The sequence below is a fragment of the Trypanosoma melophagium genome (genome assembly GCF_022059095.1).
Source record: "Trypanosoma melophagium isolate St. Kilda chromosome Unknown ctg22segment0, whole genome shotgun sequence".
NCBI lineage: Eukaryota > Euglenozoa > Kinetoplastea > Trypanosomatida > Trypanosomatidae > Trypanosoma > Trypanosoma melophagium.
In genome coordinates, this window is record NW_027125152.1 from 178,997 (window position 1) to 193,843 (window position 14,847).

At 42.6% G+C, this 14,847-nt stretch overlaps 7 protein-coding genes across 7 annotated transcripts; all 7 read left to right on the plus strand.

Moving 5' to 3' along the window:
- Positions 1-206: 206 nt before the first annotated feature.
- Positions 207-1,427, plus strand: LSM04_005618 (Actin family; the record flags this gene model as incomplete). Its single annotated transcript, XM_067334556.1, has 1 exon — positions 207-1,427. The coding sequence occupies one exon, from the start codon at positions 207-209 to the stop codon at positions 1,425-1,427; it is 1,221 nt and encodes a 406-aa protein (XP_067191752.1).
- A 527-nt stretch (positions 1,428-1,954) lies between these two features.
- LSM04_004836 (uncharacterized protein) lies at positions 1,955-4,492 on the plus strand (the record flags this gene model as incomplete). Its single annotated transcript, XM_067334557.1, has 1 exon — positions 1,955-4,492. The coding sequence occupies one exon, from the start codon at positions 1,955-1,957 to the stop codon at positions 4,490-4,492; it is 2,538 nt and encodes an 845-aa protein (XP_067191729.1).
- An 876-nt stretch (positions 4,493-5,368) lies between these two features.
- LSM04_004224 (uncharacterized protein) lies at positions 5,369-6,343 on the plus strand (the record flags this gene model as incomplete). Its single annotated transcript, XM_067334558.1, has 1 exon — positions 5,369-6,343. One exon carries the CDS (start codon positions 5,369-5,371, stop codon positions 6,341-6,343), a length of 975 nt encoding a protein of 324 aa, XP_067191705.1.
- Positions 6,344-6,950: 607 nt separating this feature from the next.
- LSM04_004361 (uncharacterized protein) lies at positions 6,951-7,760 on the plus strand (the record flags this gene model as incomplete). Its single annotated transcript, XM_067334559.1, has 1 exon — positions 6,951-7,760. One exon carries the CDS (start codon positions 6,951-6,953, stop codon positions 7,758-7,760), a length of 810 nt encoding a protein of 269 aa, XP_067191710.1.
- A 1,084-nt stretch (positions 7,761-8,844) lies between these two features.
- LSM04_007953 (Enoyl-CoA hydratase/isomerase) lies at positions 8,845-12,540 on the plus strand (the record flags this gene model as incomplete). Its single annotated transcript, XM_067334560.1, has 1 exon — positions 8,845-12,540. The coding sequence occupies one exon, from the start codon at positions 8,845-8,847 to the stop codon at positions 12,538-12,540; it is 3,696 nt and encodes a 1,231-aa protein (XP_067191811.1).
- A 600-nt stretch (positions 12,541-13,140) lies between these two features.
- On the plus strand, positions 13,141-13,530 carry LSM04_009457 (Ribosomal protein L22e; the record flags this gene model as incomplete). Its single annotated transcript, XM_067334562.1, has 1 exon — positions 13,141-13,530. One exon carries the CDS (start codon positions 13,141-13,143, stop codon positions 13,528-13,530), a length of 390 nt encoding a protein of 129 aa, XP_067191858.1.
- Positions 13,531-14,164: 634 nt separating this feature from the next.
- On the plus strand, positions 14,165-14,782 carry LSM04_009131 (uncharacterized protein; the record flags this gene model as incomplete). Its single annotated transcript, XM_067334563.1, has 1 exon — positions 14,165-14,782. One exon carries the CDS (start codon positions 14,165-14,167, stop codon positions 14,780-14,782), a length of 618 nt encoding a protein of 205 aa, XP_067191843.1.
- Positions 14,783-14,847: the final 65 nt, after the last annotated feature.

Below are 14,847 nucleotides of genomic sequence, written 5' to 3' on the forward strand. Positions count from 1 at the left end.
CATCTATTATTATTACTAGATTACATGTACTATATATACCGTTGCTTTCTTGGTGCACCCCATTCTCTCTTTCTACCATTCTCTACCCCCTCCCTTCCCTTCTCTCTCTCTCTCTCTCTCCTTCTCACACACACATTATAGGCCAATACCCCCATCTCTATATCACACTCTATCACTATATCTATACACAGATATAAATAAATATAATGCCGGACGGGGTGGCTGCTGTGGTGGATGTGGGCTCCAGTCGCACACGTATAGGAATTGCCGGCGAGGAGGCCCCACGAGTTGTGGCCGCAACTCTCGTCGGCGCCGCCCGCCCCCGCGGAGTCCCCGGCGGACTTCTGCAGCACCACAGCGACGACTACGCCGGGGAGGCCGCTGAGTCCGCCGCCGGCCGCCTTCTCACGCGGAGACCCGTGCGGGGCCGCCGCATTGCCGACTTTGACGATCTCGAGCATCTCCTGCACGACGCCCTCTACGCGTGGCTCCCACTCGTCCCGGGCGAAACTCCACTTCTGTGGGTGGAGCCGGCGAGAACAACGCGGGACGACCGCGAGCGATTGTGTGCGCTGCTCTTTGATGTCTTTGATATCCCGCGTCTAGCTATTGCGAGTGCGGCGGCAACGACGGTGTATGCCACAGGCCGCACAACAGGAATTGCACTGGATAGCGGTGAGGACCGCACAACAATCAGTGCTGTGTGGGAAGGATATTCTCTGCAACACGCCGTGCATGTCTCCGCAGTGGCAGGGCGTGCACTCACAGACAGATTGTTTACCTTTCTGCGAGGGAAGGGATACGCTTTCTCTACACCACAGGATCATCGTCTGGTGGATGATATCAAGCGTAATATGTGCTACGTTGCCACTGATGTGGAACTGGAGATGGAGCAGTTGCGTAAAAAGACACATTTAGAGAGTTATCAGTTACCAGACGATCAGCGTATCTACCTTTACGAAAGTCAATTTATGGTTCCAGAGATGCTTTTTACACCACAATTAGAGAGTATTGAACTTGCTACTAGTCTTGGTGAAAAAGATATGTATAGCGAAGACGTCTGCAAGAGAGAAATTGGATGGGCAGAAGCGGTAAAACAAGTAATAGAAAATGCTCCATCCTATACACAGTCTCATCTTTACGGTAATATTGTTCTGGGTGGAGGAAATACAATGTTCCCTGGTATTGAGCAACGTCTGCAACAAGATGTTGTTAAACTAACCAATAATAATAACAATACTAATATCAAGAACAATATTACCAATAGTCAAGATGCAGTGAATTGTATCGCCTTTCCTGATCGTGATTTTTCTGCGTGGATAGGCGGCTCAGTAGTGGCATCTATGCCAACGTTCCCAAATACCGGTCTCTCACGCAGCGAATACCACGAAAATGGCGCTGGACGCATCCACACAAGGGTATCGTGAAGAGTGTGATGAGAATACAGCAATGAAGAAAAGGAATGCCTATGAGATTGTTGAGGGAGAAAAAAAAAGGCAAGAACAGAAGGAAATAAAAAGAAAGAATGATAAGTGGAGACGTCATGTGGAGTAGAGAAGCAAAATAAAACTATATTAAATAATGGAGTAAAAGCATTAATTTCAATTATTGACCTATATGTGTGTAAAAATTTAATTGCTGTGCATGAACATCAGTTTTTTTTCCTTCTTTCCCTTTTCTCCCTTTTCTCCCTTTTCTTTTTTTAAACACAATTCTTAGTTCCCTTTTCTCTTCAACAGAGAAGGTGAGGGCGTTTAATTTTTTTCTCTACTTTTTCTTTCTCTCTTTCTTTTTCAGGGTTTGAAAAAGAAAGTAGAAAAAAGATCTTTCTTGTGGGATTCTAATATATATATTAGGAATAATTAAGGAAGGTGTAATAAATAAAATCCACAGGAGGGGTACACGTTTTATATCTAACTGCAGGAATCCAACAAAAATCAACAAACTTGCAGAAATGTTGGCTGATAAAAACGCATCCTTTTACCGTAAGAATAGTCCTTCTAAGGATCGCAGTAGTGCTGTTGTGATTCCCAACATTCCCAAGGTCACAGATGAACGGGCACGTATGAAATTACTAACAGATTACGATAGGTACGAACAGGAACTCTTCAAACACCACATTGGAACACCCGAAACAACCCGTACAATAGGTCTGAAACTCGTTCCCGCTACTTTCGATAGACGCCTACCAGCACAGAATGACCCCACAACTGCCGAGTGTGAGTTAGAGGCCCGCAGAAGACAGAAGCGAATGGAGAAGCAGGCCTCCACCAGAGGATCCTTCGCCGCTTTTCCACCAGCCGTCCGGGAAACTTCCGCCTCACGACGCACCGTGGCGGATACTCAAATGGCGGCCTCATTAACGGGCGGAGGAGGAACGAGTGGGGCCTCGCAAACGCCAAACCTGCGGGCCTCCACACAACCGGGCCTGCCGGTTCCGATTCCCGATCACGTTATGCCCCTCAGTTCTCGCCAAAGTAAGGCCGCGCGGAGGGGCGAGAATATGGGAAACTCCACCACCGGGTCTACAGGACTGCCAGTGCCAGGGGTTGGTTCAACCGTGGAGGCGAAGACGCAGGAGAGTGCACTCACGTCAACATCACCAAAGGGAGCTCTCCAACGATCCAAGACGCAAAAGTTAACGGCAACTGTAACACCACCAGTATCAACAACAACACCACCACCACCACCACCACCACAGCAGCAGCAGCAGCAGCAACAGAAACAACAGCCGAAGCAACAACAACAACAACAACAACAGAAACAACAACAGAAACAACAAACTGTAGTTGCCGAACATACTCCAATCAAGAAGGAAACTAGAGTGGTAGGGAATACACCTCAAACTTCAGTACAACCTTTTAAAAAGGATACCGTATTAAAAAGTTCAGATGCAATGTTTGCGGCAAAAAGTGACTCTGCATTAACTGCAGAGCGTTGTGGTCAATTACTTCAAGTTTTACTTGATACTCCACCTGAATACAGTGAATCATTTCATCTTGATTTGCGTCACATTGACTTAGGGTGGATGCGAGGTTCACGTTACCCAACTTCTCTCGTAACGCTACAAACATGGCGTCCCAACTCCGTTTCTGATGGCATTGGTGCGGGTTCTAGTGATAGCGCAGGTGTACCATCTCTTAATTCTCCACGTTCTGTTATTGTTCTGCTAGGTAATGGGGTTGTGGTGAATGATTTGATTCCACATGAAATTCGTGAAGATGACCCCTTATTACCAAAAGATCCAGAAACACGTCATTTAGTGAAACGAATGCGTTTAGAAGGTATTAATCGTGCTAGAGAAAATCTTCTACAAAACTTACGTAGTGATTACGCCGTACTTTGCCGTAGAGTTAATTTACCAGATATCTTAAAAGCTTTTCATACAGAGAAAAAACGAGAAATCACGGTAGAACTTCCCACGTCCATTAAAGAAGGTCATGAAAGACGAAAACGCATCTTAGAAATTGAGAAGAAACGGATGGAAAAACAATTAGCCTTTACAAAGGATGTTCTTGAGCGTCAATTAATAGCTGAAGAACGAAAACGTCAGTTAGAAGAAGAGGCGAAGGCAAGAATTGAACAAAAGAAACAAGAGGAGCAATTAGCACATCAAAGAGCAGTAGAACGTCTAGCGGCACAGAAACAGAAGGCTGCAGAGGCGGAAGCACAATATCAAAAGGATTTACAAGAACGACTACAACGGGCTGAAGAAAAGAATGCCAAACGTATTGAGGCGCAGCAACGATTATATGAACGCCGTCGTGAGGAACGACAGAAATTAGCAGAAGAGCGTCAAGCACGTTTTGAACGCCGAGCGGAAGTTCAGGAGCAACAAAAACTACAGGCGCAACATAAGCGAGAGAAGAAAGAGGAAAAGATAAAGCTTATGCGAGAGGAACAGGAGCGTAAACGGCAGGAAATGCATGAAAAAATGGTAGAAAAAGCAGCCAAATCGGTAGAACTTCGCGAGTTGGTACGACAACGGGCAGCCTTACAGGAAGAACGTGTACGACAGGCGGCGTTGGAGCAGCAACGCAAAGTGGAAGAACGACTATTGCGATTTCAAAAAAGTCATGAAGAGGCACGGGCCCAACGGATTAAACAGGAAGAAGAAAAGCGAGAACGTCTTAAAGAGGTTTATAATACAGCTGCTAGTAAACTCGCTGCGGCGAAGGAGGAAATCCTTGAAAAAGACGCATTACATGAGAAGAGCTATAATGAACTGCAACATCAAAGACAAGTTGAGACATTAACGAAGCGGGAACACGAACGTGAAGTGATGGAGTCAAAGGCTTTTGCGGTACTTCGTAGCAAACGCATGACGGAATTTGGGAAACTTGAAGCAGTGTTACAACTTCTTAAAAAACGCGATATGGCGAACTATTTGGATAAACAACGCGAGATGCTTATGGAGGAAACACGCAAAAGTCATGCCACTTTACTATCAGAAAGAAATGCACTTAAAGCAGAGATAAGCCGTCAGAATTAACTCAGGGAGTGATACATTAGAAAAAAGAAGGAAAAAGGAACAAAGAAAAAAAAAAAAAGAAATACTAATACATATATGCATATGTTAGTAGTGAATATGTATTTGTATAGTTTTGCATATGGGATATATGCGTATAATGGTATATGTATAATAGCTTTATTGCTGACGATGTTTAAAAGAAAAAAAAAGAGAGAGAAGCAAAAGGGTTGATGGTTGTCACAATAAAAAAAAAACGAAAGAAAAGGAAGCGATAGAGTCTCTATCATTTTCAGTGTCTACAAAGAGAGAAGAAGTAGAGGAAGGAACAGAAAAAAAAACAAAAGGGAAAACGGACCCTAAGGAGGGAGAAAGCAAGAAGAAAAATCAAATAGAGAGAAAAAGAGATATGTTTAGGCGATATTCTGACTTAATGCTTACAGTCTCTTTTCTCATTTTTTTTATTGGGCTTTTTCTTTTGATGGGTGTTGTGATCGTTGTTTTCATTTTAACTCTCTTTGTTGTTCCTGTTGTTGCTTATTGTCTTTTTTTTCCTTGGAAGTTTTTTTTTTCTCTGATACTGAGATTTTCAAATATGCTTTCTGCACATGTGTGGTATGTGGTTTTTTGTCTCTCTGGTTGATTCTTTGTTTGACTTGCCAAATTATACAACTGTCGCTATTGACTCTGTTTTCTTCACTATAGTGAAAAGAAAGAAGAATACAAGAGGAAAATAGAAAAAAATTCACAAACTGTGAGAACGTAAGAAACGTATATATTTGCTTTTTTTTTCTTTCCTTTTTCTTTATACATTCCTACAGAGAACGAAATAAAAAAAAAAAACGAAAAAAAAGGAGGAAATTTGTACGAATATATTTGTATATACATAAATACGTTTATATGGAACTAGCTAGTGCGGTAAAGGCAGCCCCAACGCCGGTTGTTCGTGCTGTTCTTCTTATGATGGCTGCCGTGCATAATGGCCCTGGTGAATTAAAGAACGAAACGTGGACGTGTTGCCACAGTGATGGTTCATCTGCGGGGACATTCAGCGAAACGGAAGGATGGAAGATGTTGAGGGAATGTCAAGGAACACCTTCAACAGTGGAGATGCATTGCCGCGTGAATAACACAGACGTCAATGCTGTAAAGTTTAAATGGGTTCCAATGGATGATTCCCATCTAGTGCTAATTGCCCAACGCACAGGGACTGGTATATCTACACAGCCTGTAAGTATTTCCCTTTCCACAAAGGAGGAACCACTTTTTTCTATTATGAATGGTGTGACAGAGTGGACTGAAGAAACGGCAGAGGATGCTGTTAGACGACTACGACCAGCACTCTTTAATCGTCTTTCCGAACAATTCCCCCCAAAGGGAAATAGTTCTACTACTACTACTACAAGTAATACTACTAAAGAACAACCGCACACACATTCTGAAGAAGAAGCTCTTGAGGAGAGGCAAACAGTCCATCTCGAATCCAAAAACGAGACACCGCAGCGGATTACACCAACTGCCAGTCAACCACTCTTTGCCGGTATTGTCCCACGCCTTCCGGGATATCGCTACGGCGAGCGAGACTTATTACCAGGTGGAAGCCTCCCACCGCCAGGCAGTAGTGATAGTACGGGTGGAATGTTACTGGATCCTCAATCCTTTCAGGGTGGTGGTGCTGCACTCCCACACGCCCGTTATAATCCAATGTTTCCTGGTGATATAGGGCCCCAACGCGGAATACACCCGGGCGCCGCACGTACCTTTCCAGGTGAGCCTGATCCCGATCTTCTTCTTCCACCCGGTGGGCCAGGCTTTGGAGGACTTGGTTTTGGGCCAGGAAGAGGGGGCGGTGGTCCATCTTTGTTTTTCAAGTGATCTTGCGAGTTTTACCATCTTGTTATGAATTATATATGGCTTTGATATATTTGCTTGTGTGCGTCTGGGTGTGGTGTCTTGATATTTTTATGTATTGTTGGGTATCTGAGTGAAGAAGAAGAATTGGTGATGGTGTAGTAGTGAGTGCTTTTATTTTGTTTTTTGTTGTTTTTTTTGTTTTTTTTTTTTTGCCTTGATTTGTTTTGCATTTTATTTCCATATTCTGTTGTTTTCGTTTTTTTTTTCATTTTTTCTTGTGTTTTCATTTATGATACAATGATTGTAGAGTTGATGCTGGAAGATTTATCTTCATGTGTGCGAAAAAAAAAAATAAATCTGCGATAGTGATACACAAACAAACAAACACATACCTATTTGCTGATACGGATCGACGTTATTTATTTTCTTTTTTTTCCACTTCTCTACACACCTCCTTCTTTTTTTTTATTGCCTCCTTTTCCCACCCCTTTCCATTCATTCATCCTTGATTCCTTTTCTCTCTCTCTCTCTCTCTATATATATATATATATATCAATATTTCTCTTCTATTTCCTCTTTATTATTATTGTTATTGTTGCTGGCTCTTCCACTCTGCCAGTGTGTGGTGATGGTGTCTTGCAAGGAGACGGTGAGCCGCGATGGCCGCAAGCGTGCCCCACGGCTGCTCTTCGGCGTTAATATCATCAAACCTTTCCCGTGGATTCGTGTACTTGTTGGCATTGGCGCCATGGCGGCCTTACTGCGACAGCACTATGTGGCCCAGCACTACATCCCACCGCAGGAACAGTTTCTGCGTAAAGTCGTCATCGCCCCATACGGCGTACTTGGCACACAAATGACGCTGCAGGGAGGCGTGAAACGTGTGGCAGGCGAACCAGACGAGAATGTCGTTATCGTCGATGCTGCTGAACTGCGACATATCTTCACAACCACAGAAGGCGCAAAAGGGGCGTCGGGTGCTATTTACAACTGGCTTGGACTGCGAGGGCAGTTTCCAGATGATGTGGTGCGTGCCATCTCCCGTGTGTGTGATGCCAAGTGGTTTAAATATGGAGAAGATAAGAATGTGATTCACGTTATTGGACCAGACTTCCGCGAGGGAATGTGGTCGGAGCGTGAGGCCGCACTGGAACTCTCCCGCGCCTACCGCAATACACTGCACGAGTTTGTTATGAGTGAAGGCGATGTTTTGCGTATGGCGCCTATTTCAAATGGAGAGCAGGCGGGGCCGTTGTATAATCAACTCCCACCAATCACACAGTCAGCGTTAACGATGGCGTTTGAGCAGCTGCATGTGTTTGATCGCGAGTATTTACTGCGACGGGACAAGCGTGTAGAACTGTGTGTCTTTATGAACAGGGAATGGGACATGTATCAGACTGTCTTTAAGAATTGCGCACAGGCGGCAAAGTTGTAGGCTAAAGCAAAAGGAAAGAAAGGGAAGGAAATGGGGAAGAAGAAGAAATGAACTAAAGGAAGTTTGAAGGAGATAGATATATAGATACATAAAGAGAAAGAGAGGGAGATAAAGGAAAAAGAGAGGAGAGGGTGAAACATGAAATAAAGCAAGGAAAAAAGAACGAAATGATGAGTAGTGTGTTGATTTCTGTGATGCATACTACTTTTTTTTGTTACGGACCTTTTTTTATTTATTTCTTTATTGTGTTGTGTTGTTTTGTTCTTAGTGTTGGGAATAGCAGTCATCAAAGAACTATCTGGCGGGGTATTTGTTTGTTATTTTCTTCTCTCATTGTACCTGTCTGTTTCTATAAACTGAACAGTCATATTATTTGTCTTCTTTCGTACATTTTTTTTTCTCTCCTATGTGGGTTTGTGTAGCGTGTTTTCCCACCTCTTTTACAGTTACCACATGTTCAAATGCTTCGAATCACACAATACTAATAAAATTTGTTTTTTTTTCCCGTATTTGTTTTTATTTTTTATTTTTTAATATTTTACTTTTTTATTCTTTCATACATCTTTTCATATTATGCATTTCTCTCCAAAATTTTGCTCTTTGCTTTTTTTAAAAAATATTTGTAGTACACGGGGACGAAGTAAGAAATAAACAAATACATTTTATAGTCCTCGTTTTGCTTTTCGTTTGCTTTTTTTTCTCTTTTTTTCTCTCATAGAGGGAAGAGAAAAAAAAGAAGTGTATAGACCAGGTATATAGCGTTAATTGAAAAGCTGTTACTACCTACAGCAGCGGAAGCATTATCAAGAGTGCTAGCAGAGATAGAGCACCAGTAATAATAGTGGTAGCTAAAAAAGAAGAAAAAACAAACAAACAAAGGAAGAGCAAGTAACGCCATTAATTGTTGTTATTGGAGTTATATTATTATTATTATTATTATTATTATTATTATTATTATTATTATTATTATTATTATTATTATTATTATTATTATTATTATTATTATTAGTAGTAGTAGTAGTAGTAGTAGTAGTAGTAATAGTAATAGTAGGTGGTATTAGTGATATCGTTAACAATTACAAAGATGCTTCGACGAAGATTATTGTACGGGGGTCCTCCTCTTTTTATTACTATTACTAATAGTACTACTACTACTAATAATAATAATAATACGACTAAAACTGCACACCCAATAGTTTGCCTAACATCACAACGTGGTATTAAAACACTTGATGTACGTGAATACCGCCCATTGGCAACACCCATTGAATTCCGCTTTTATCAACGTTATGCAAATCACCCAAATCGACAATCTGGTATACAATTTCTCACACACTACAACACCCACCAACGGTTTCGAGTGAGGAAAGACTTTATTGATTATATGCATTGGGGTAAGGAACAGGGACAGGCACGTTTACCACACCGTCATCAACGTGTAGCGTTTGACTTTCATGATAATTTACATCCAACTCGCACAAATGATGATAATAGTAGTGTTCATGGTAATTCAAAATCATGGTTTACAGAGCAGGATCCTTCACTCAAATCCCATCCTGATCTTGATTCAACTTTTGATCCTAACCGTCGTGAATTTTCCCATCCAGAACATTGGAATAAGATGTTCTCTAAACGACGTCCTGGTGAGGGAAGTATTGACTTAGCTGTATTACCATCACCGAGTCTACTCGGTCCACTCATGCGACACAGCGATACCAAAGATGAGGGATACTTTAAAGTGGATAATCGTGGTCACAGTGATGGTAAAATTCCAGGAGTTAATACCCCGTTTCTTGGTGAGTTTGATCAAAAGATGATGCAGGCAATGTCAAGGCCATTAAATGCAGATCGTACAATTACAGGTAATGATGGACGCTTTTCTAAGACTATTATGATTAATGAACCAAAGACACATCAAGCTCTCAGTGCGAAAACGGCTAGTGAATTAGCTACAGAAATTGATAAGGCAACCAATGGGGTTTACTCTAAATTAACAGTTTTAGAGGCAGCACAATCTGGACTTACAAATTACTTTTGCGGTGGTTTGAACTACGAGATGCTTGGGTTTGATTTACAAATGGCAACTATTCTAAGAAATCAGGCACGTGCTATTCTTGATAAGAGTAGTGAGGTATCAACTACTACTACCAATACTACTACGACTTCTGTTTCTTCTAGTTCTCCCTCTACATCTTCTTTGACGAAATCTCAAGAACGTGAAGTTCAGATGCTTTTAAGAGATGCGGCACGTTATGAAGATCGAGTGGATGATGCTTTACGACAACATGCATCACTTATCTGGCGAGTGTATAGTGCCCCTCGACCTTTAATGACACTCACAAATGGAAAGTGTCGTGGAACTGGATGTGGAGTTTCACTCTATGCAAAATACTGTGCTCTTAAGGATTCAACAGAGTTTATATTTGATGGTCCTAATCTGGGTATTACTCCTTATGGTGGTCTTACTCGTCTTCTTGCACGTACAGAAACATCGTTAAAATATCCGGGACTTGCAGAATTTATTATGTTAACAGGTACTTCCCTCTTTGCTGGTGATGCCCTTCGACTTGGTTGGACTGATCTTTTTACTACTATACCAGATATGAGTTACTATATTAAGGAGTGGTTTGATAACACAGAGCATATGCATAATGATGCTATTGCATGGCAATTAGGTCATCTCTTAGATACATGTTTTAAGATGCGGGAGGCACATTCATCCGCTATGGAACGAGCTGCCCTTTCTCCAATCCGGGCTCGCTGGGTTGAGGATGCCTTTGCAGATCAACCATCTGTTAAAGATATCATGCATACACTTAGTGAAATTGAACGATTGCCCCTTACAGCAGAACATAATACATGGGATTACTCGAAATGTACGCCATACACATTAGAAGATGTTGCATCAGGGTTACGAAAGTTAGAGGAACACCGTCTGCGGTATACACTTTCTCCATGGGATATTACACCACCAGAGGATGAAGTGGCACTTCAGCATGCATCTGAAGTTTTTAACGCCTATGTACTAGAACGACATGGTTCAGTAGATGTTGTAGTTCATCGAGATGCGGAAAAGCTTGCTAAATGGAATCGACAAAGGCAGAAGGAGTATCATGCTTATCGCAGTTTACAAGAAGCCCCACATCCACGTCATGTCTACGCTAGACTTGAAGGATGTGAGGGGAAAATTGTTTCGTTTGATTTTACTTTTTTGAAAGAGCAGAAACAAAGTTCAAATTGTAGTAATAGTAATAGTAATAAAGATAAAAATAATAATAATAATATTGGGGGGGATGAGGGTTTTTATTCCACAAAACTCCTTGATTCACTAAAACGAGAAGTACTTACTTCTCTTGAAATGCCTACAGATCGTGATATTGAACTTGGTTGGTATTTACCAACACTAGATACTTCTCCTATCCATAGTGATGAAGAACTTATGGAGGTACTTCATGCTGATCCAGGTATTGAAGATCCACAATCACGTTTGAAATATCCACCTATTTACTTTATAGTGAAACGTAATACACTGTATTTTTCTGAATGGGCGTATGCGGTGAAACATCAAATGCTGCTTCAATCACCTTTTGCACTACGGGCAACATTTGAACTATTATCTGAAGTCCGTGGGGGTGGTTCAGCTGAGCATGTGATGCCTCTTGCAGAAACTCTTGCAGTAGAGTTTAAATATTTTTATCGACTGTTGCGTCGTCCAGACTTTTACCAGGTTGGTGTTCACACCGATAAGTCTGCGGAACAATGGGAGGAGATTCGTGAAGAGCGTAGACGTAATATCCACAAAACCCATCTCCCAACCCAACCACTACCAGACTTTGAAAATGTATTTGAACGGGATGTTACCCTAGATGGACACACATTCCGTCTTCGTCCACGCTGGTCCCCCCGTACATTGCAGGATATCTCAGACAACGATGTCCTGCGACTACGTGCCCCACTCACGTATGATGTGGACGGGACTGTCCCACTGCATGTCCCACTGCAGTGCTCCACCGCCGATCGTGTGGCTTTTATGATGGAGGACGCCGGTGGGGCGGAAGTGGTGCGGGGACTCGGGGAGCGTGATCGCAACACCGGTGCCCCACTGGCGGCCCCACTCACCTCCAACGCCCACGTTCCAACGAATGTGAATTTCTATGAAATGGCCCGTCATCCGTGGGGCGATGAGGCCTCTTCGTGGCGTCGTGAAGGACACACGGCGGGTTCACTCGAACACTACGAGTCGCAATACCGCGCGGCAGTGCAGGCGGTGTATGATGAGGCGGGCCGCGGGACCCACAACTATTGGCCATCGCGTGAAGCCTGCGATGGTGTTAGTGGTGAGGAGGAGGATATTTCGTTATTGCAACAACGTCTCTTTAAACCACTGGAGGAGGCGAATGCAGGTGTGGAGTCGTGGGCCCGCAATCTCCGCCGTAATGCATGTGAAGGGAAATTGGCCTACAAGACGGAGATCGCCACACAGGAGGAGAAGATATATGATGATGAATACTACCGATGGTTTATTCAACCCGGACATCACCCTAACCCAAATGGACTTATCTCAGGTCATAAGAAATCGTCCACTACACAGAGTGGTATGGATGAGGCAGAGCTTGAACGTATCTGGCGTAGTGTGGCTGCTGAGGAAGAGAGTACAGACACCAAAGAAGGAGTGGCGGGAGTGGATGAGTTGGATGTTGCAACAAATCAGGAGTTGGTGGAGGAGGAAACTCTTATTGCTGATCCAGTCCTCTCAACTGATGAGGATGATAACAATTAAAACGGCATAGTCCGGAAAGAGAGAGATGGTCTGAGGAAGAAAAGAAGAAAAAAAAGGTTATAGCAGTGGGGGGTGAAGAGAAATGGTGGGAAAGCGGTGCATACGATTGAGAATGAGAAAAGAGAAAGGGGAAATGATGGAATGAGACGAAACGAGGTTTTCTTTTCTTTTAAAAAAAAAAGCAAGACAAAAAAAAATTGCAGAGGAGATGCGCACGATTTGTTGTTTTGTTTGTGTGAGGAAAAGAGAGGAAGGGAGAGATTTTTGGCTGCGAAATGAGGTGAAGGGCTGAATGAGGACACCAGAGGGAACATGAAAGGTGACTCACAAGGAAGGTGAAACAAAAAAAAATATGGAATCCTTTTCATACACATATTTACACATACATATTTATATATATAAATTCTCTTTTTATTTCTCTTATTTTCATTAATATGGAGGTATTCAGGAACATATTTCTTATTATTATTTTTTTCTTGTACTTGCTTCATCTCACTTATTCCTCTTTCTATTTTATCTTAATTTTTCCGTATTTAAACACAACAAAAAGAGGTAGAGCAAGGCGAGATAGTTACAGACAGGTAACAGCTAACAGAAAAGATGGTTGCCGTTCGCGCAAAGGTTGGCTCCCGTGGCTTCATCCGCCAGAAACAGCTGGCAAAGGGGAAGAAGGTGTTCAAAATAGACTGCTCCATCCCCGCCAACGACGGTATCTTCAGCGAGGAGATTCTCAGCAACTTTGAGCAGTACTTCCAGGACAATGTGAAGCTGAACGGTCGCAAGGGAAAGCTGGCAGAGAAGGTGCGTATCAGCATGCGCGATAATGTGCTCGCAATCACCACAACAATGGCGTACCGCAAGAAGTACTTCAAGTACCTGACAAAGAAGTTCCTCAAGAAGAAGGATCTCCGTGACTGGATTCGTATTCTTGCCAAGGGTAAGGATATGTACCAGCTGAAGTACTTCAACATCCAGGACCAGGAGGAGTAATAAACAAAAAGGGAAATCTTTGGTTAAGGAGAAAGATAGTCCGTATTCGTGGTATTGATGAGTAAAAAAAAAAAGACGCATGTGTGAATCTTAAGAAGACAGTTGCGCGTCTATCTCTTTTACATTGAAGTGCGTTTCGTACTTTGCTCCGCCGTATATATTTTTTCTCCTTTTCTTTTATTAAAATTTGATTCCTTTTCTTGTTTTTTTTTTTCGTTTCTTTACTTTGTAAAGATACCAACCAAAATTGGGCATGTAATTTGTTTTTATGTAACCGGAAAAAAATATATTTTTTTTTTTCTTGCTTCTTTATTTTTTATTTTTCTATTCTTGTAAATAATATTACCTCATAATAGAAGAGTGTTACCCTGGATATATACAGTACCTGGGGAGATTAGGTGGGTGGGAGACCGATAGTCGTGTAGTACTTTAGTGGCAACACACCACTGGTATTACTGTAACCCTTAATTAGTAGAGAGGGAGAGATTGGGGATTTTCCCCTCTGTGTGTGTGTTGGCGTTAAGGAAACCAATCTACCTACCCATCAATCAAAGAATCTGAGTAGAAGAGTGTAAACAGGGAAACATCAATAAATAAATAAATAAAGAGAAGAAGAAACAGAAAATAAAATAAAATGTTCCGTTGCACGAATGCTTCGCATAATTACAGAGCTGCACTGGAGCTCGATCGTATTCGCAGCATGCTCCGTGGAAGAGCACGTCTTGAGCGGAAGGTTGGATTAAAACGCCTGTACTTTCTCATGCGTACACAGACACGTTATCGTGTGGAGCAGCAGTCCCACTGGAACCGCGCTATTGTGCGAAAGAATATAGACAGTGCGGCCCGTGAACACGGAACGGGATGGCCCCAACTACGCAATGAGTTGGGGCGACAGAATATTCTCTTATTGCCCCACACACAGCAGACACTGGCGCAGTATGAACCACTGGCATTTCGAGCCGTGATTGAACTCTGCGCCTCCCGCATTCCTCCACCCCCACCGCCCGCTTTTGTGGAAGTGCCGGAGGAGACGTATGTGGAGTGGCCGGCGGGAGAAGAAAAAGAAAAAGAAGAAAAGGCACATCCCGCTGCTCGTGTGGAACTGCGCCGTGGTGTGGAGCGGGTATTACACAGTGGTGGACCATCATTGTTGCGGGATTCTGTGAATGGTAGTGCGGAGAAGTTGATGGATGCGTGGAAGGAGTTTGATGTGGCGGCGGCGGCCGAACATTCACATGGGGAAAAGAAATAGCTGACAATATGAGAGATGAATGTAATAGATGGAATTACATTGCGGAAGAGTGCTATGCTTGTAAA